The sequence below is a fragment of the Podarcis vaucheri genome (genome assembly GCF_965113315.1).
Source record: "Podarcis vaucheri genome assembly, chromosome: 11".
NCBI classification, from domain to species: domain Eukaryota; kingdom Metazoa; phylum Chordata; class Lepidosauria; order Squamata; family Lacertidae; genus Podarcis; species Podarcis vaucheri.
Window position 1 is genome coordinate 30,921,923 of NC_138749.1, and position 19,304 is coordinate 30,941,226.

Consider the following 19,304-nt stretch of genomic DNA (forward strand, 5'->3'; position numbering starts at 1 on the left):
GCTGCAAACCATGGTTAACATTTGTCCTGTAAGTTAGAACTAGAAGCCCATTTCAAAGCCTGGCTTACAATTCTGGTTTAGAGGGCAAACACTAATCATAGCAGCAAACCCTGGTTAGTGCTAAACTACGAACTTGACACAAAGGAATGACTGAGAGGGAAGGAGGCTAATTTCCATTATTTTACGAGATCATCAGAATTATGGATTATCTATTTCCCATACATTCTCATTCAGGGTATTTTCACCTATGTGATGGAAGGAGAGAGGGAATGAAAGCCTGGCAAAGAAGTGCACTGAATTATCTGACTTAAAGGGATTCTTTATGCAACGCTCCTGAAGTTGTTTTTAGTAAAGTTCTGGGAACCCAAACTGTGCATGGCTACAGTTTCTTCATCTTTTACTCACCTCTTTTTTCTTCAGCGTTGAGGTTTGAAGGAAGCCAAGAAAAGAGAGAACATAAAGTGCCCACTTAATATTTTTCTTGGAAATAATTTCTTTAAGCTCTGTTTACGCTTGCATAACCATAAATTTTCAGACAATAAAAGAGCATTTTCTCATGTCTCTCTGCAATCCAAAACTTGCTTTCTCGCAACCCAACTCCCCGTATTGATTATTTTATATATAGTACAGCGTAAGATTCACAAACTCCACTGTAACATTCTGGATTTTAAAACAGTTTTCATTGTTTTGAAAATATAAGCATGTCAGGACTTGGAAGCTCCAGAGCCAATTCCATTAATAACTCTGAAACAGGACCAGTGTGTAAGAGGGCGAAAGATGAAATCAGAATGGCACGAATGCAGGTGTCAACATCTCCATGTGAGGAAGGGGTATCAACATACATTGAAATAAATGTGCTACAGAAAGACTCTTGGCACAGACAGAGCAGGAGCCTGAGCTCAACAAGCCTATTTTGCTCTGCTGCTTGCCAATTGCAAACTCACTGCATTAAGATAAGCCACGCACATAGAGATTCCTCTTGGCTTGCTAGCTCTGCCCTATACCCTAAAGGAAACCATGGAAATGGCCTGTTCTAAGCCCCTTTTCAGCCATCTGTTCCCAGTCTTGTTCTACAAAACAACTTTCCACACTATCTGGACTGAGGGACAGCTATCTAAGTTTGCAGTTTTAACTCCAGTTACCTGGCAGTAAGCCTCGCAGAATTCAGTGTAACCCATTTCTGAGTAGCTCTTGGTTAGAGCTGCAGCCTAAAACTCTCTTCCAAACCAAATGAGAAGTAAACAAGTATTTCATTTGTGTAAGGATGACACAGGACTTCTGTGTGGAGTGGGGATAGGGAAACCCATAACATTTTAAAACGGATTAACTGATTTACTCGAGGAAGAGGGAAGTAGATTTAGTTTTTTGTATCACGGGTAGGAAATAAAGGTAAGAAAATACAATACTGAAACCATGAGTTTACACAAATTTCATTGCCACCCCAGAGGTTCACAAAGTGCAGCAGACCATTCTGTTGAATAGCTCAGAGTGCTGAGCGATTAAACTAGAATTACTGAGGAAACCAAAAAACTCAAAAGACACAATCCTTTAAGTTTTCTGCTGCTACCCTGGTCACACCATGAAGCATGCCAAAAATTTGGCCTCGGTGCTTTTTATCTTCTGGAGTGCAAGCTGTGGTCGGCAGAATCTCTCACCTCCTCGGTAATACAAGCCAGGGAGCTCAGCAAAATAAAAAACATCAGCTGCCAGGTCACTTGAACAATGTAACTCTGTATGCCAGGCTGCTATTATCTAAAACTGTGTGCTCCCCCAGCCTTCCTTATTTTTCAGCAGATACTTCACATTAACACATTTTAAATTTTTAAAAAAATGGAAAATGAATGTTTTTCCAGTTAAAACAAACTTTTGCAACTTTGAAAATAGGTATTGTGCATACATCCTCAGCCTTAGGTTAGGGCGGGAGAGGGAAGTCATTTTTTCTTTTAAAAACATATTGCTCTTATTCTACTGTTACTGTGCAATCTTCCACAACACCTAGTCTCAAGCACTTAGATAAAAGTTAGTAGTAAATCAAGCCACTATCCAATCTCTGGCCTCTAGATCTTCCTAGGAAAGGGCCATAGCTCAGTGGTACAGAGCATATGATTTGCATGCAGAATGTCCCATGGTCATTCCCTGGCGGGGAAAGGCTCCTGTCTGATACCACTGCCATCTGCACAGATGACACTGAGTTAGGCAGATCAATATTCTTACTCAATATAAGGCAATTTCCTATTTTCCAATACTGCAGAAATGCCATTGTGAGGTTGTCCATTGTGAATGCTACCCAACTCTCTGCAAGCTAAACTAGTTCAACAGGGGAAAGAGTTCTTGCTCAGCCACTCTGTTAGCTACATTCCCTACCCACAATCTATTACCAGGGGTAGAAAACATGGTGCCCTCCACATGTTATGGACTGCAACACTATTGACCATCGGCTATCCTGGCTGGGGTGGATGGGAGTTGTAGTCTGAAACATCTGCAGGGCAACTCACTGGCTATCTCAGTTCTAAATGGATGCAGTTCAATGTATCATCATCTCACCTCACATCTGGGCCTCAGAAAGCACACACCAAAGAAGCACTGACCATAGCTCAGTGGCAAATCATGAACTTTGTATGCAGAGGTCCCCAGGGATCAAGCCCTGCCATTTCTAAGATGCAGCTGGTGTGAAAGATTCTGAAGAGTTGCTGCAAGGAAGAATGGTAAATGTAAAGCGCTCCTGGACAGTTAAGTCCAGTCAAAGGCGACTATGGGGTTGCAGCGCTCATCTCTGCTTTCAGGCCGAGGGAGCCGGCATTTGACCAAAAACAGCTTTCCAGGTCATGTGGCCAGCATGACTAAACACCTTCTGGTGCAACAAAACACAGTGATGGAAACCAGAGTGTACAGAAATGCTGTTTACCTTTCCGCTGCAGCGGTACCTATTTATCTACTTGCACTGGTGTGCTTTTGAACTGCTGGGTTGGCAGGAGATGGGACAGAGCAACAGGAGCTCACCCCGTCGCGGGGATTCGAACTGCTGACTTTCCAATCAGCAAGCCCAAGAGGCTCTGTGGTTTAGACCAAAGAGCCACACAAGTGCATGGAAGAGTCAACACTGAGCAACATGACCTATCCTACACAGAACTATTCATGGCAGGAAGCAATTCCGATGAAGAGATCAATGCAATTCAATGTATAATGGAACCACAGAACAGAAAAATCTCACCTAAAGTGTGTTATAGGTAAAAGGAAAAAAAATGGAAGAAAGTTTCCTAATACATCAATTAAGAGCAATATTCACACTTTGCTCATTTCAGTGAATTAAATCAGGAATTAACACCTTCTCTTTTCCCTTGGTCTCTGCAGAGCCCTTACGAAAAAGGCCCCACACAAGATACCGTCTTATTCTGTAGTTATGGATTTGCAACAATCATGAAGGGGTTTGCATGGAATCCTGCTGAACTGAACAAGGTTTAAGCCTTGCTCCTCTGCTGATGCATGGGAATGTAATCTTGCTGCCTTGGCTGCGAATGCCTGTTCCTTGGTGAGAAAAAGGGGATGTACAGCTGATGCAGGAATTAACTCTATTCTCCTACTCATCAGCTGGTGTCACAGGTGACATCAACAGACGGGCAAGTGGGAGCAGTTTGGACAAAATGTTCCCACAGGCCTATTTTGACTCCCTGGCGAGTCAAGGTTGGCCCATAGGCTGGATGTTGCCCACCTCTGATCTACACCGATTGGCAGTGGCTCTTCAGGGTTTCAGAAGGGGGACGTTTCCAGTCGTGCCTGGAGTTGCCAGGGATTGAATCTAGGGCCTTCTGTGTACAAAGCAGATTTTTCTACTAATGAGCTACAACTTTCCATATATGAGTAAAAGCAAAGATATGTCACTAAAACAATTGTACGTTTATAACTTGATTCTTTACAGAACATAACTTCCTGCATTGTGTAATGGCATAACAATGTGGCAACAAACTACAGGCAGTGATGTCGCTGCGACAATCAGAGATCATGAGAGCGTTCCTGTTTTGCAGAGCTAGCTCAAGATCTTTTGCTGCCTGAGGCCATTTTTTGAAAAGTTGTGTCTTATTCCAGATCCCTACATAGGAGGAAAACAACCCTTAAAATAAAGGACCTGAAGTAAAACAAAAGGGGCTTCTTGCATTTGTATAAATGAATAGTGCCCTCCTTGTATAAAGAGTTTCCTTTTGGCAGAAAAGTCTTGCTGTTGTCTGCAATGGAAGGTCATAACAGCAGACTGTTAATCCAATGGAAGAGATCTTGACAAGCTTTTCAAAAGATGCCTTCAATTCCTAATAATCTTTCAAATTCCTTCTAATCAAAAGATGTTTTGTTAAGTGAGACAGTAATGCAGAAGAAGAGGAGAGCCTTATCAGCTTTACAATTTATAATAACTTGACTTGTAATATTAATTTTATGACATAGACACAGATACTTTGTCTTATCCCTCCCTAGTTTATTTATTTCTCTTGTTCCTTTCTCTCTGGACATTCCCCTGATGCCATCATCTCTCATTTTCCTCATTCCTTTCCCCTGATTATTGTCATCTTTTCATTTTTCCCCCAGTCCTGTCGCCCGCTGTGCTCTTTGCTTGCCAAAACAATTATGCTTATTTATATAACAATGCCCAAAGAAAGAAACCCAAAACAATGCTGTTTTTTAAAAAAACGTCAAGCTATTTGGTGTGATAATACTGCAGCATTCATCTTTTATTAAGGAACAACTCAGTTTAAAAAATGTGCGGCATATTTTCCATTACAAATAAATCATCACCATGCCCTACCCCTTTGTAACAGCTCAGTTACTTTTAAGAACTTCTACGCACTGCCTTCTGTGCTGCCTGCACCAGATGAGTCCAGGGATGGAGCGTTGTTAGGAGACAACTCTTCCCCTCTGTGTCAAGCCTTACCATGGCCGGCCTGCCCATGAGGCATAGCTGTCAACTCACAGATTTGAAAATAAGGGACCAGCAACCTCGAAAATAAGGGATCAGCAGCCAAAATAAGGGATTTTCCGAGCACAGGTATGTTCAATTTCTGAGCCCCTCCGAGCCAAAGGCAGAAAGCCCAGCCAGCAGCCAAACGAAGCCTCAAGCGGTGGATCCCACAGTGCAGCAACCCAGCAAAGGGGATGCAGCAAGGGAAACCACCGTCACCTCTCCGCTGGGAAGCGCTGAGCAAAGGCGAATCCCTAGGCAACACGGCCGATTTGATCAGCACAAGGCATGAAAGCTCCACCCCCCAGTCGTTCTTAGACTCTTTATTGGGTGAGCAATGCAGCCAAGCAACACAGTTGGAGCCTCCCTCCTCCCTGGCTGGGAGGGAGGGAGGGAGGGAGGGAGGGAGGGAGGGGAGCTGCTTCCTTTGAAACCCAGGCAATTTAAGGGACATCATCAATAAGGGACAGCAGCAGGACACAGCGCTAGGATAAGGGACCTTCCCGCCAAATAAGGGACTGTTGACAGCTATGCCATGAGGTGGACTGCAGCATCCGCCTTAGGTGGTAGAATCCTGAGGAGCAGTGCCCCCCACCCACCCCTGCTGCCGTTGCCATGCAACCCCAGTAGGCAAGGCTTCTGCAGGCAGAGAAACCTTCCCATTCTGCCTCAGAAGGAGACACAAATTTGCAAATATATTATACCTTCAATGAATCTGATCTTTCAAAACTGAAAAATATGTAAACGAGCATTTATGTTAATATTTGAAATGAGTCATTAATATGTTGCTTAATACAACGCTGGTCTCTTGTGACTGAGAATAGTTTAAACAAAAAAAACAACAACAATGGTCTAATCTTACATGCTTAAATGTGAGTTTGCACAGAACTACTAATTAGCATCCATAAGGAGTCATTCAGCTCATGCTCTGTTCGAGCACCTTATTTCCCAAATGATTTCTGTCTTGCAAGCAGAGCTGAGGACAGAGCCGGCCTCCCTGCTGCCTCCACTTTGAACCAGGAAAGAAAACAATGGAGACTGGAAGTCGGAACATGAAGAGGCTCAGAGACACACCACCTTCCCCCTGGTGGTCAGCCCAGAAACATAGAGCAAGGTACTGGTCCTTTAAGGCAGCTGAAAAAAGTGGGAGAGAGACAGAGAAGGGAGACAGGTCTCTGTAGTGCAACTCCTTGTCACCAGAGAGAAATTCCTGCTCAGTGATAACCAGAAGATTATAAGGCATTGGGGTGGGGAGGGCTGAAAAAAACACAGCTGTTCCTTACCTACATCATCTTCATTTTCACTTGGCTGAATCACATGATCTCTGTAAAACTACAAAACAAATGGGAAATAGATTTTGTTCCAAGCTTGGAAAATTTCAGAATGCAATGTCTTTTTCAAAAAAACACTCACTGTATTTCAAAAATGCTCATTGTTATTTTTTTTTTTTAAATGTCATGCAAAACCACCCACAAAGAATAAAAGACGATCGTCTGTCTTAGTAAGCTCCTAATTTTCCCAAACAGCAAAAATCAGGGCTTCAACCATTATTCTGGGCCACTGGGAATTTTTTATTTCAAATAATGCAGGGGGCTGTCACTGGGGGAGGGGTGACATTGACCAGCTCTTTTCTTTTACAGGCATCAGAGAAAGAAAAAACACATCCAAAAGCTTTTAGGTGAACAACCTATAATTTACTTTCCAAAAGAAAACAAAATCAAAGCAGACCACAGAACATCAGAGCCATCTGTTCCCTGTGTAGTCTAATTCATTCCCCAGTGTGATTTAAAGACATGGGAGCTCTCCTATGAGCCACTCACTCCCATGTCAGATGCAAACACATTGGCCAGAATCCAGCCCATAGTTAGGCCTGCTGGAGATATCTGTTCTGGTTCACTAGGGGCCACCATCAAATAACCATAAATGCAAGCTGTGAAGGCTGGTCCAATAGGGCAAGTCCGGTGCTGCCCCACCAACCAGTCTCCCCTAAGCCAGTCCCTGCCTGCTTGCCTTCCTTTATCACAGTGTTGCCCTTGTAGAACTCAGCAAGGAAGAGGATGGAAGATGGAACTAGAATTAATTGGCTCAACCTGCCATTGGCTCTGGCTCAATCTACCGTCTGGGCTCCCTGCCTTCTGCCCCACCAGCCACCGCTGAAGGCAAGGCACTCTTACAGAAAATAAAGGACTAGAGCTGAGTGACAGAACATGTTGTTTGCAATGCAATCACCAGCAGATAAAGGATCACAGGCAACAGGGAAATATGTTGAGCTTCAAGACAAAGGAGTGCCATTGAGGGGGGTCCAACTAAATACCAAGCAGCTCCACAGAGACACGTATTCTAAGACGCATGGAATAAGATGGTTGTGTTTCATTAGTTCCACCACAAAGCAGAGTTAACTGCATTCATCATCAGTAAGACAGCACGTTTGATTTTGACATAGTAAATTATTGCCATTGACTTTATGTCAAAACAAGATAAATAGAAGTCTCTGCAGAACAGAGCTGCAGTCATAAAAGCCCCTAGTTCTCAGAGGCTATTCCTGCAGCATATATGCCCAACTAAAATATGACTGGTCACAATTATCGTAGCTTTGTATCCCAGGCAAAAAAAAAAAAAAAATTTACTTCTTCCCCCATAGCAAACCATGCTGTCTGGCTGAATGTTGAAATTACTCAGGCAGCTTAGATATTTCTCTTGGAAGAAGAATAGAAAGAACTGCTGTTTGGAAGGCATAAGCCAACTTCATTTTCAATCCTGGAAGGTGCTGTAGAAGAACCTCCGTGGATTTAGCCATTCATAAAATGATAATAGAACTGTACCGTTGAATCTTCATTTTTGAAAGCTGGCTCTTCAGAAACAAAGTCCATGGGGTCTGTTTAAAGAGAATCCGTTCTTCCATTAGGATTTGGTGGTCACCAATTGCGGAAGTTGATTCCACCCCCCAAACACAATGAAAGTGAGAAATAGAAGGATATACATAGACCTAACAATGTTCTTTTACGATATAAGCACGGCTCCCAAAGTAGCATGCCTGTGGTTGAAATACTAGACATTTCTTCAACAAGTTGTTGTGCTGTTTTAATGGGCTGATTGTAAACAAGCTCTCTTTTTTCCTTTAAAGGGGCGTGCTGTGAAAATACATGCTGAACCCTAAACTAGCCTTATGGATTAATATGTACTTGCCGAACTGCACAGACCGCCACAGGCATTTTATAATACACATGGGATCCTGATTTTATTATTGAAGAAGAAAAAAAGGGAAGGCAATTTCATGCATTTTAAAAGCTAACTCTTTCCCTTTGACTACAGGGAACAATTGTGACTACAGTATTATTTTGTTTCCTGGCTCCTTTTCAAAACTCTGAAGGAAGGACATACTGCACCAAATCCATATTTAATTCATTTTCCTCCAGCCACAGACAGTGCCAGCATTATGAAAGAGAGACATGAATATTCTGTGCCTAAGCACATTTTGTGTAATCTCCTGTTCACCCTACAACCTATGTGAGTAGGTAAAATAAATGGAGTTTTTAAAAATAAATGAATAAACTTCGCTGATACCTTGTTTAATGTTTGGTGGGGTTTTTTGTAAACCACTATTTACAATCAAGCGGTATATACATTTTATTAAACAAACAAATATTTTTTCTTTTAGTCATTTTTTATTATACTTCTCTTGTTTCATGGGATGGAAATCTATCATTTTTTAACAAATACTGGTACTCTTAGCAACACTTTCAGATATTATATAAAAGCAGGCAGGGGGAGGAAGCCCAAGTGAATCATACTGCTTCTTTGCAACTTCCTGGGAAAAATGCTGGGAATTCAAAGACCTGGAGAAGAGGGGAAGTTCTGCCTGTAAAGCTGCTCTAAAAAATATCTGAAATGTGCTGCTTTATAAAAACAGGTGATCATTTTAGTGTTTTCATGTCTGTGTATGATTTTTCAGCCCTTGTTTGATCCACAGTAACAAAGCATTCGTACCTTTCCTTCAGAGAAATACTACCTCCATTCTTAACACTGTTTCATTTTACATCAAATTCCTGGCCTATGTTTTAGAAACAAAACTAAATACAGAGGTACCTCAGGTTACAAATGCTTCAGGTTACAGACTCCGCTAACCCAGAAATAGTGCTTCAGGTTAAGAACTTTGCTTCAGGATGAGAACAGAAATCGTGCTCCGGCAGCGTGGCGGCAGCGGGAGGCCCCATTAGCTAAAGTGGTGCTTCAGGTTAAGAACAGTTTCAGGTTCAGAACGGACCTCCGGAACAAATTAAGTACTTAACCCGAGGTACCACTGTACTCATGATAGTGTATTCAATTTTTCCCTACAATGTGTTTTTCTCAGAGCCAACAGCCAATAGCATCATTTCTAAAGACTAGACTTTTTATAGTGTCCCAGAACTCAAGACACCGCAGTCACTTAGCAACCTCCTGCTACAGGAAGATTTGCATCTAACAATCATATTCTACAATGTAGAAACACCCAGCTGGCAAGCCAACAAGGGGTGAATGCAGACTGCTCTGCCATCCATATCTAGTGGACAGAACACTTGTTATCTTATTCTATGCTCAGGCTTCCCTCCTAAACACTGACAGATTCAGTTTTGCTCTCCCACCTCCAGAAGCCTGAAGGTGGCAGACTAAGGCAGGATGCAAGAAAAGCACCAAAATGAATTGCTAGTGACAAATTGCTGGAAGTGCAACAGAGGGCAATGCTGAAATGCTTCTGAGCATTAACAAGCTTTTTATTCTTTTTCTTTTATATCCACCAACCAGACCGGGGGGGGCGTGGACTGCAAGAGTCTGACACAGTAATATACAAGTGCCACAAACAGTGGATAAAATGAGATAAAGAGTGCTTGCAGACAAAAAAGAAAATGCTAAATTTTAATGCATAGAGAATGGTTTACTAAGTTCTTTTAAATACTTTCCTGAAGACTAAATTCTAAACCAAATTGCTATTTGTCATAGATTTCCTCTCCCTTAAAGGACTCATTTAGCAAACAGAGTGTTTTGTTAATTAAAAGTGTATGACTGGAATTTCAGCCTCACTCATTTTGGACGTGATTAAGTTATGGGAGATTCACTCTCATAATAAGGGGGAAACAATTGCTAAGCATATTACTTCTGTGTTGTTTCTAAGAAAGAAACAACACAGAAATTGTGACCTTGAAGCCTTCCAGATGTTGCTGGACAACATCCCATAATCACTAACCATGGACCATACAGGTTCCCCACCCCTGCAATGTTGTTGTCATCGTCATTGAAATTTGTATACTGCCTTTCATCTGAATATCACAGGGTGGTTCACAACATAATACAAAATGAGAACACAAAATACATAACAAAACAAAAACAAAACAAAACAATAATGCCCCCCAAACATATTTAAAAGGCCATAGAATGTTAATCAGTCAAAGGCCTGGATATAGAGAAACATATTCCCTGTGAGGGGAGAGACTCCATCAGGCAAGGCCTCCTTCCCCCTGCCTTGCTCCACCCTCTGCTTCTCAATGTGTATTGTATTCTTTTATGTACTGCAGCTTGCCATTGTTTTATTGATTATAGTTTAGATATTATTGAAACTGTTGAGTGGATTTCTGTTTAACTTTCATATGTTGATATTACTATTTTATACTATTCTAATGATTGTTGAATGTTACTTTCTTGATGGAGGTTGTCTATTTTAAAGTTATGTTTTATTATCACATTTTTGTATTGCATTTTATTGTTATAAGATGTACATTTTTTGTTTCTTCAGCTTGTATTGAGTATTGTAAGATAGAAAGGCGGTATACAAATTAAAAATGATGATGGTGGTGGTGGTGGTGCCTAAAGCTATGCAACGAAGGCGCCAGGCAAGCCTCTTTTACAACTTACACTGACTCTCTGCAATAATGCTTCACATCTCCTTTGATCCAAAATAGTTCCTTTATGAAACCAAATGAAGGACCATCTCTAGTTAGAACATTTAAAGCTGCCCTTCTGTAGACACTTAACCCAAGTAAACTTAAGTCCCACTGCAGGGCCTGCTTCTGAGTAACATGTGTTGTGTCTATATCCGCAGGCTGATCTTTATATGCCCTATAATTTTTTTCTACTGCATTAAAGGAATGTAAAGTGAAGAAGATTCCTATGCCAATGATGAGAAATGAATAACTATGAATTATTTCCCCCTCTTGGTTTCTACATTATAATATTTTGTGGATATCAGTCTACAAAAACTCTGATGTATGACAATGCGGCAAACACGCAGAATCTTGATGGAATCAGTTCTGCTTTGTGAAAATCGAGTTTCGAAGTGATAGGAGTGAATCTCACAAAATTACAAATATGCCCTCAAAATTAGAGAAGCAAAAACTTCATTAACAAAGATACCTGGAAAAGTGCTATATACGGTATATATTACACTGAAATACCATCAGTGGAATTCTGCCCTCTTCTGGCATTTTTGAAGAATTTACAGATGGCTGGTATAAGGAGTCAAAATATTTAGATCCTAACTACCTTCACACTTCAATTCAAGGGTATAACATCTACAGATTTCTGTGTAGAGCAGAGCCCATTTGCCTTATCCAAAAATCTGTCCCTTATATCCCAGCTCTGTTTGAGTGTCCCTGGTTGTCCCTCAAGTTGGTGAGCTTCATTTGACATCAACATGAAACAAAGCCTTTGCTTCAGTGGGCATCTTCTACCATCACCTTTAAACATTTGCCCAAAACGTTTATTTGCCAACAGGCTCATTTTCTGTGGTCGCTAATGCTATGTAATTTTAAATATTCATGTGGTTTTTACTGTTATGTATATATGTATAGTATGGGGGGCATTTTTTTGTGACGGTTCTCCCTAGTACAGAGTACCAGCACCTCTTCCTTTGCTGCCCGTGGCAGCCATTTTGTGCTGGAATCTACAATACTTTTAGTAACGTACAAGGAGCGGCACCTCATTTTTATTTTTACCAAAAGAAAGCACTGTGTGGGTTTATATACAGTGGTACCTCGGGTTACATACGCTTTCAGTTTACATACGCTTCAGGTTACAGACTCCACTAACCCAGAAATAGTACCTCGGGTTAAGAACATTGCTTCAGGATGAGAACAGAAATTGTGCTCTGGTGGCGCGGCAGCAGTGGGAGGCCCCATTAGCTAAAGTGGTGCTTCAGGTTAAGAACAGTTTCAGCTTAAGTACGGATCTCTGGAACAAATTAAGTACTTAACCCGAGGTACCACTGTATTGTTCCAAACTGCTTTGGTGGTTTTTATGAAATTGTGGTGTATGCAAATATTTAAATAAATAAAGGAATCACAAAGGCGCATCAAACCCCTCACCCCTTCTCTATCAGGGGAAGGGAAGAACGTATGTGCATGAAGTTCTCTCTCCATACATACGGGAGATTCAGTTCCACAAATGCAGCATGAGAAATGCAATTTTTGGTTTGAGAAGAGAGCAGCCAATCCAAGCCAAACTGCCGGAGATTCTCCTCCCCCTCTCTGTCCCACAGCTTTTTTTGCTCATATACTAGGATGATCTGCGCTCAGACACCTATGTTGGTCCCATCTACTGGGACTGGGTCATAGTTAACAAATCTTATCAGTTATATCACAGTGTTCAAGGCCTGGTCAGCTTCAGGAAACTTAATTTTCTCAATAGAATGTATATTTTAATGACTTTTTAAATCTTTTCTATACACAAAGTGCTTTATAACGCTGTTCTCCTTTCTTCCTTGTAACCATCCTGCAGTCAAATTAGTAAAGGCTATTCAGCTCAACAGCAAGCACCTTGACATTTACTCATGAGAATGCCTTCACCCCACATTGCCTATGTACTGAACAGTTTTCTGGCTGCACATGAAACAAAAATTATTTCGATGTATTTTGCACACCTAATTCGTGAAAATGCCACAGTAAGGACAGAAAACCCGTACCTTCTTCAGAAGCTGTAGAATTGCAAGGCATCTGAACTCTTTTCAAGGTCTCAGCTTGCTTTGTAGGAAGATTCTTCAAAATAAAATAAAATAAAATCATCTTGTTATTTATTTATTTAGAGATGCACATCCCACCTTTAATCCGAAGACCTCAGGATGGGTAAAAACAAAATGTCAGTAAGATACCATAAAATCTTAAAAGCACAGGAAACAAAACAAAACAAAATATATTGTGTGCATGCATACTATATACATTTTAGATAAAACAAACTGTATCGCCAATATCACATACGCAAAGCAAACTTGGAGAATAATACTTTTAACATGCTCCAGAAGGTCATGGCCATGGTCTGAAGGCCCAGGATACAGCAACCTCACTGAAGTTAAGAGCAAAAAGAACTTACACAGGAAGCTGCCCTTTACAGAGTCATACTGACAGTCCACCTAGTATTGACTACACTGATTGGCAGTGCATCTCCAGGGCTCCAGACAGGAAATCCTTCCTAGCCCTCCTGGAAGATGCCAGGAACTGAACGTGGAACCTTCTGCATGAAAAGCAGATCCTGTGACACTGAGCTATAGCCATTCACCTGTGGCCAAATGTCATGTTATGAGAACTGCATGTAATGACAGCCAGACTGCAATACAGTGGTACCTCGGGTTAAGTACTTAATTCATTCCGTAGGTCCGTACTTAACCTGAAACTCTTCTTAAACTGAAGCACCACTTTAGCTAATGGGGCCTCCTGCTGCCGCCGCACCACGGGAGCCCAAATTCTGTTCTTATCCTGAAGCAAAGTTCTTAACCTGAAGCACTATTTCTGGCTTAGTGGAGTGTGTAACCTGAAGCGTATGTAACCCGAGGTACCACTGTAGTTAAAAAGACAAGCTATATCAATATGATTCCAGCTCCTATTTTGATATACTTCAAATTTAAATATATGAATAAATAAGTATCTTAAAACATCCCCCCCAAAGAATGCAAGTAAGTAATTTTACAAGGATGCTGCAAATTTTGTTAGTTCTCTATGGCTTCCCCAGGAGCCCCACAAATTAATTAACCCATTCATATCATAGGAATGGATATGAATTTAATCAGTTAAGAAGTTTGTACAATAGTAGTATTGGCCCTTGTCCATTTGCCAGCAAAAGGCCATTGGTCTCTCCATCCTTGAGGGATGGAAAGTTAATGCCTTTGGAAGGCAGCATTGCCTTTTGGCTGGAAAGACTGGACTCTTCATCAGGATTTCTGTGCAAATCTGTTTATTTACAAGTTGAGGAGGAAAAAGGATGAAAGCACAACTGGCGCTCTATTCAAAACTGAGGGAAGCAGCCACCCATAGTTACATATAAAGCCCTGAAAACAGCCTCTCTCTCTTTGAAGCCTTTCCAGGCATCTTCACTCCGAGGAGCAAAAAGGAGAAAGTGTGTTGCCCCAGATCTTGCTTACTTAAAAGGAGGCCTCATTTGGCATAGTTCAGGGGATGTCTGGGCCACTCATCACATTACTCTTATTTTTAAAAAATGGTAATGTTTGGGAAGATGGGAGAAACTTAACTTGGGAATGCTAAAAATGTGCTTTATTTGAGACACGTAATTTGCTGGAAGTCAGGGTAGATTCAGATCGCTTGGATCTGGTACACTCCTCCCTCTGAGATTGCCTATGGCAACGAAGAAGTGACACATACAATAAATAAATAAATAAATAAATAAATAAATAAATAAATAATAAAGTGGCATTGTTCTCCAAATATCTCTGATATGGCCAATGTTCAAGGGTGAATTGTATTCCAGCAATACCTGGAGAGCTACAATTTCCCCATTCATGTCCTATCCTCTTTGCCTATTCTATCCCAAAACCATTTTCACCCGATTCTCCTGCCAGCTTTTTCTCAGGGGCACTCTTAAACTTAGGCAGCCAAATGAGTGTTTATTTACCATCTCTCTCTTCCAAATTCTGAGCAGCCTTTGCTGCTTGTCTGCCCAGGACATCCTGTTTATTCTTTGTACTATGGACTCAGTCAGACATTTCCTACTAATTTTCTTGAACTGTATTGTAGAAGTCATATTGCTGGCTTGGGCATAGTGCAGCTCTTTTTCTTAAAATATGCATGCTACACAAAGTACTTTATCCACTTTGCCTACATGAGGGGCAAGAGTGCTTTATTTAATTTGCATACCAACTTCTCAGCCTTCCATTAGCAACATTTTCAGCTATGCTGCAATTATACTCTCTGTCAATAGCTGTTTCAATATTTACCACAGTACCCAAGAAAAATTCTGCATCTAGCCTATTTTCATAGAACTGTTTGTTATGAAAAGTTTATTGCTTTTCATTTCTGTTCCAATTGGAAAGATCTGTGCCAGTGTAGATAGATATGGTAGTCCAGAGAAAATCAGGCTCTCAACTGGAATCAATAGGATTTATACCTTAGTATCACCTACTTCTCTGGGAATTAATTTTCTATGGCTTTTACACAATAGATTAATCATGAGTGATCTTTTGAACCCTGGCCATTGCATTCAGGCTCCACGCATACATGTCTGTAACTTAACTAGTTAACACATCTCATGGCCCAAGTCAACAAGTAGGGTTTCCCCTCATCTAAGGGACAAGAGGAAGGGAGAACACACAGTTAAGTCACTGTACCTGACTACAACAGAAATCTCATCTACAGTATTCTGATTTGAGGATACATTGCAATCATTTTAGGATACAATTTTCTGAACAGCCGCAAAAAAACAACAACAACCCACGAAATCACAGAGGCCAATTGTTTTTAATGTATTTTATATGACAATTAAAATGTTGCAAAGGTAAGCAAGCAATGGGCTACAGTCTTGTGAATTACCATTTGTTTACTTGCCTAGGATGTGTCGCAAAAACCTCTCAATGAGCATCTATGTAACAAGCTATGAAATGCTTGCTTGTTATTGCTTTCCCTCTCCCAGCTTTGCATGGAGAAGGAGTGGAGACTGACAAACATCCAACATTATGCTCTCTCTTCCCTCTGCAATAAGTGCTACTGGCAGTTTAAGGCCAAAGAAGACAACGAATTTTCCAGGAAGTCTAACATAACAGCTGGTATGGAAGTCTCCACCGCTGTTGTCTCTGGGTCAAAGAAGAAAGCAGCAAGGAATCTGTCTCTTTCCCTAGTTCCCTGCAGCACTCTGTGCAAAAAAATCACAGGAGCTAATTCCTACCACTCCGTTACCTAAGGAAGAGCAATTCAACCACCGTATGTGAATAAACAAATCTTTAAAAATTCTGCGAGAAGAAAAATACACTTCTCTGTACTGCTGTTTTGGCACTTACCTTGTGCAGAAAAGCTCTATCCCATAAATATTTCCTGAAGAGCTGAACATCAGATTCTAGCAAATGGTCTGACGCGCGATTAAGTGTCAGTGTCAGAGTTCCTGATGAATGAGCAAATTGTAGGATTGCAGTCTCACCAAGCTCCACTTTAGAAATCTCAGATGGGTGGCTGGGCTGCCTCCTGAAAACAACGCATTCAGTAGATTAAAAGAAGAGTGCAAAGCTCAGGAAGCATGTAATGCAAAAGGCACGAAACTCCTCACTCTCCGTGGCTTCCACCTTTTCAGTGCCTAACCTATTCATGGCAAAAAAAATCTCAGGCCAAAATAGAATGAAGGAACCACAGCGAGCGCTGTTTTACCAGGAAACCTTTCCCCATGAACCCACAAACTGACCTTTACCCTAACAGAATAAAATAATAGGAGGTTTGACGCCTGGTTTTCTCTATTATTTGTGAGAAGACGCAGCTCACTTTCACATGAACATTGCCATTTACAGCAATCAAGCTGAACTGGCAGCCAGGAGGCTTATTAGCATATTGCAACAGAGAGTCTCGGGGGAATACAGCATTGTTTGAATGTTCCAAACAAGTGAGACATTCATAACAACATGTGTGATAACAGAATTAAGTCATTTCTCATGCAAATAAAAGTATGGATAACGTCTCATACAAACTGTGTACTGTGCAAAGCCAGAAATAAAAGAGAAATGTTGTTGAAAGGGGGGGGCAACTAAATTACTTTTCTTGTTTTTGTACGTGTGTGTTTTGTATATATTTTCTAACAGTGTCATGTGACGATTTACCAATGGACAGAGGCAAATATGTGGCAGACCAAATCAGCAGCAATACATTGCGTGGAGCCTAAAAACTTTTCTGTCCCAATGTCTTTTGTGAACAGCTGAGAGGATTGGATAGAAGAAGAAGAAGAAGAAGAAGAAGAAGAAGAAGAAGAAGAAGAGTTTGGATTTGATATCCCGCCTTTCACTCCCCTTCAGGAGTCTCAAAGCGGCTAACAATCTCCTTTCCCTTCCTCCCCCACAACAAACACTCTGTGAGGTGAGTGGGGCTGAGAGACTTCAAAGAAGTGTGACTAGCCCAAGGTCACCCAGCAGCTGCATGTGGAGGAGCGGAGACGCGAACCCGGTTCCCCAGATTACGTGACTACCGCTCTTAACCATTACACCACACTGGCTCTCTAGAAATGGAAGGAGGCAACATAAAGTGACCAAAAGAGCTGCGTAATAACTGAGTTGTCAGTAGGGTGAGATTGTGAGACAGGCTAGCAAACATCATGCTAATCTGCTGCAATAAAATGAAAGGATCTTAATAGCACCTTAAAAGCTAAGAAATGTCAAATTGGCATAACCATTTATAGACTAGAGTCTACTTCAGGCATAGGCAAACTCCGGCCCTCCAGATGTTTGGGTCTACAATTCCCATCATCCCTAGCTAACAGGGCCAGTGGTCAGGGATGATGGGAATTGTAGTCCCAAACATCTGGAGGGCCGGAGTTTGCCTATGCCTGGTCTACTTCATCAGATGCTAAGAGCTGATAATGCAATTTAAAAATCCAATCCATTTATCCATGTATCATGGTGAGAAAGTGTCCATAAAAAAACTCTAACATGTGTAAATAAATGCAGTGCAAATCAAGCACATTTGCTAGGGGATTAACCTAAAATTAACCTCATCTTGATGCTCCCTTTGATGCCCCCTTTGTCTGCCCTGTTTCCAAATGTCAATAGGATGGGATCGCCCCCCTTCTCATTTGTATACTTGTTTCATATTAGTAACCAATCCAAGGTATTGGTTGAACATGAAAGAAGCATACACATGATAAAGGTAAAGGTAAAGGGACCCCTGACCATTCTGGGGTTGCGGCGCTCATCTCACTTTACTGGCCGAGGGAGCCGGCGTACAGCTTCTGGGTCATGTGGCCAGCATGACTAAGCCGCTTCTGGCGAACCAGAGCAGTGCAGGGAAACACCGTTTACCTTCCCACCTTACCTAACCTATTTATCTACTTGCACTTTGACATGCTTTTGAACTGCTAGGTTGGCAGGAGCAGGGACCGAGCAATGGGAGCTCACCCAGTCGCGGGGATTCAAACCACCAACCTTCTGATCGACAAGTCCTAGGCTCTGTGGTTTAACCCACAGTGCCACAAGCGTCCCTATACACATGATAGAAGCTATTAAATCTGGCCCATAGCATTAAAAACTCATATGAAGGCATACCACTTACCTGGAAATGAGTTCAACAAGCCTCAAGTGCCCATTCTGTAAAGCCAAGTCTAAAGGTGTGAACCCATCTTCATTAGGTAGAGTGATTGCAACTGTCCCACCTGGCTGGCATAACAGGAACTGGGAAAGTTTAATCAGCCCCAGTCTCATTGCGAGATGAAGAAGTGTTTCTTTGCATTTAGATTCTAAAATTTAAAAATGCACATGAATGCATAAGAAATCAACTCAGGTGTTTTTTTAAATTGATCATATGCATGTTTCAATCGAACAACAAGCATCTACTAAGACCCAGAGTAGTTATAAAAATAAAATTCCACATATACAGAATCTCCATGCTCTGTTGTATTCCTATTTTGCTGGGACACTTGAGAACATCATTGAGTACAGCCACCGCCTTTCCATCCCCTTTCCACTTTTTCTTTAAAAAATTGCCAAGCGTGTAAACCTGAATGCAGGTAAGTTACAGGTAAATGCACAAAAACAGCAGGTTTACTGTACTGAAACTGCAGTTGCAAATACATTAAATTTAAACATTACTTTCCAAACTCAGAGACTAATCCCTATGAGAGAGCTTGTACACGTTGTAGCACTTGAATGGCAACTTTACAAAGATTTGTATCCAGTTGTGTCTACACAACCATAGAAGACTCTTTCCTCCAACAGAGACATCAATGGGCAGAAGGATGAGGGATGTGATTTTCACGATCACCCATTTCTGCTGTAGCTCCATCCCAACTGTTCTGTGGAGTTTCCCAAGCTACCAGAGTAGATTTTGGGAGGGTGCAGTGGACGCTTCATCCCCACCCTAAAAAAAAATGGCTTCTCCTACTTCCATTCACAGAAATCTCCACTGGACTAAAGAGCCTTCTG

The 19,304-nt window shown here is 41.4% G+C and overlaps 1 protein-coding gene across 5 annotated transcripts in view; it reads right to left on the minus strand.

The window, feature by feature from the left end:
• Positions 1-19,304, minus strand: part of ARHGEF28 (Rho guanine nucleotide exchange factor 28) — a 130,424-nt gene that overhangs the window by 69,124 nt on the left and 41,996 nt on the right. For all 5 annotated transcript variants that reach the window (XM_082191863.1, XM_082191861.1, XM_082191859.1 and 2 more), the window contains exons 5-9: positions 18,436-18,619; positions 16,191-16,371; positions 12,876-12,948; positions 7,768-7,820; positions 6,229-6,277 (exon numbers count right to left, since the gene is read on the minus strand). In XM_082191863.1, coding sequence (XP_082047989.1) covers positions 6,229-6,277; positions 7,768-7,820; positions 12,876-12,948; positions 16,191-16,371; positions 18,436-18,619 — 540 coding nt within the window. The remainder of the gene's footprint in view (positions 1-6,228; positions 6,278-7,767; positions 7,821-12,875; positions 12,949-16,190; positions 16,372-18,435; positions 18,620-19,304) is intronic.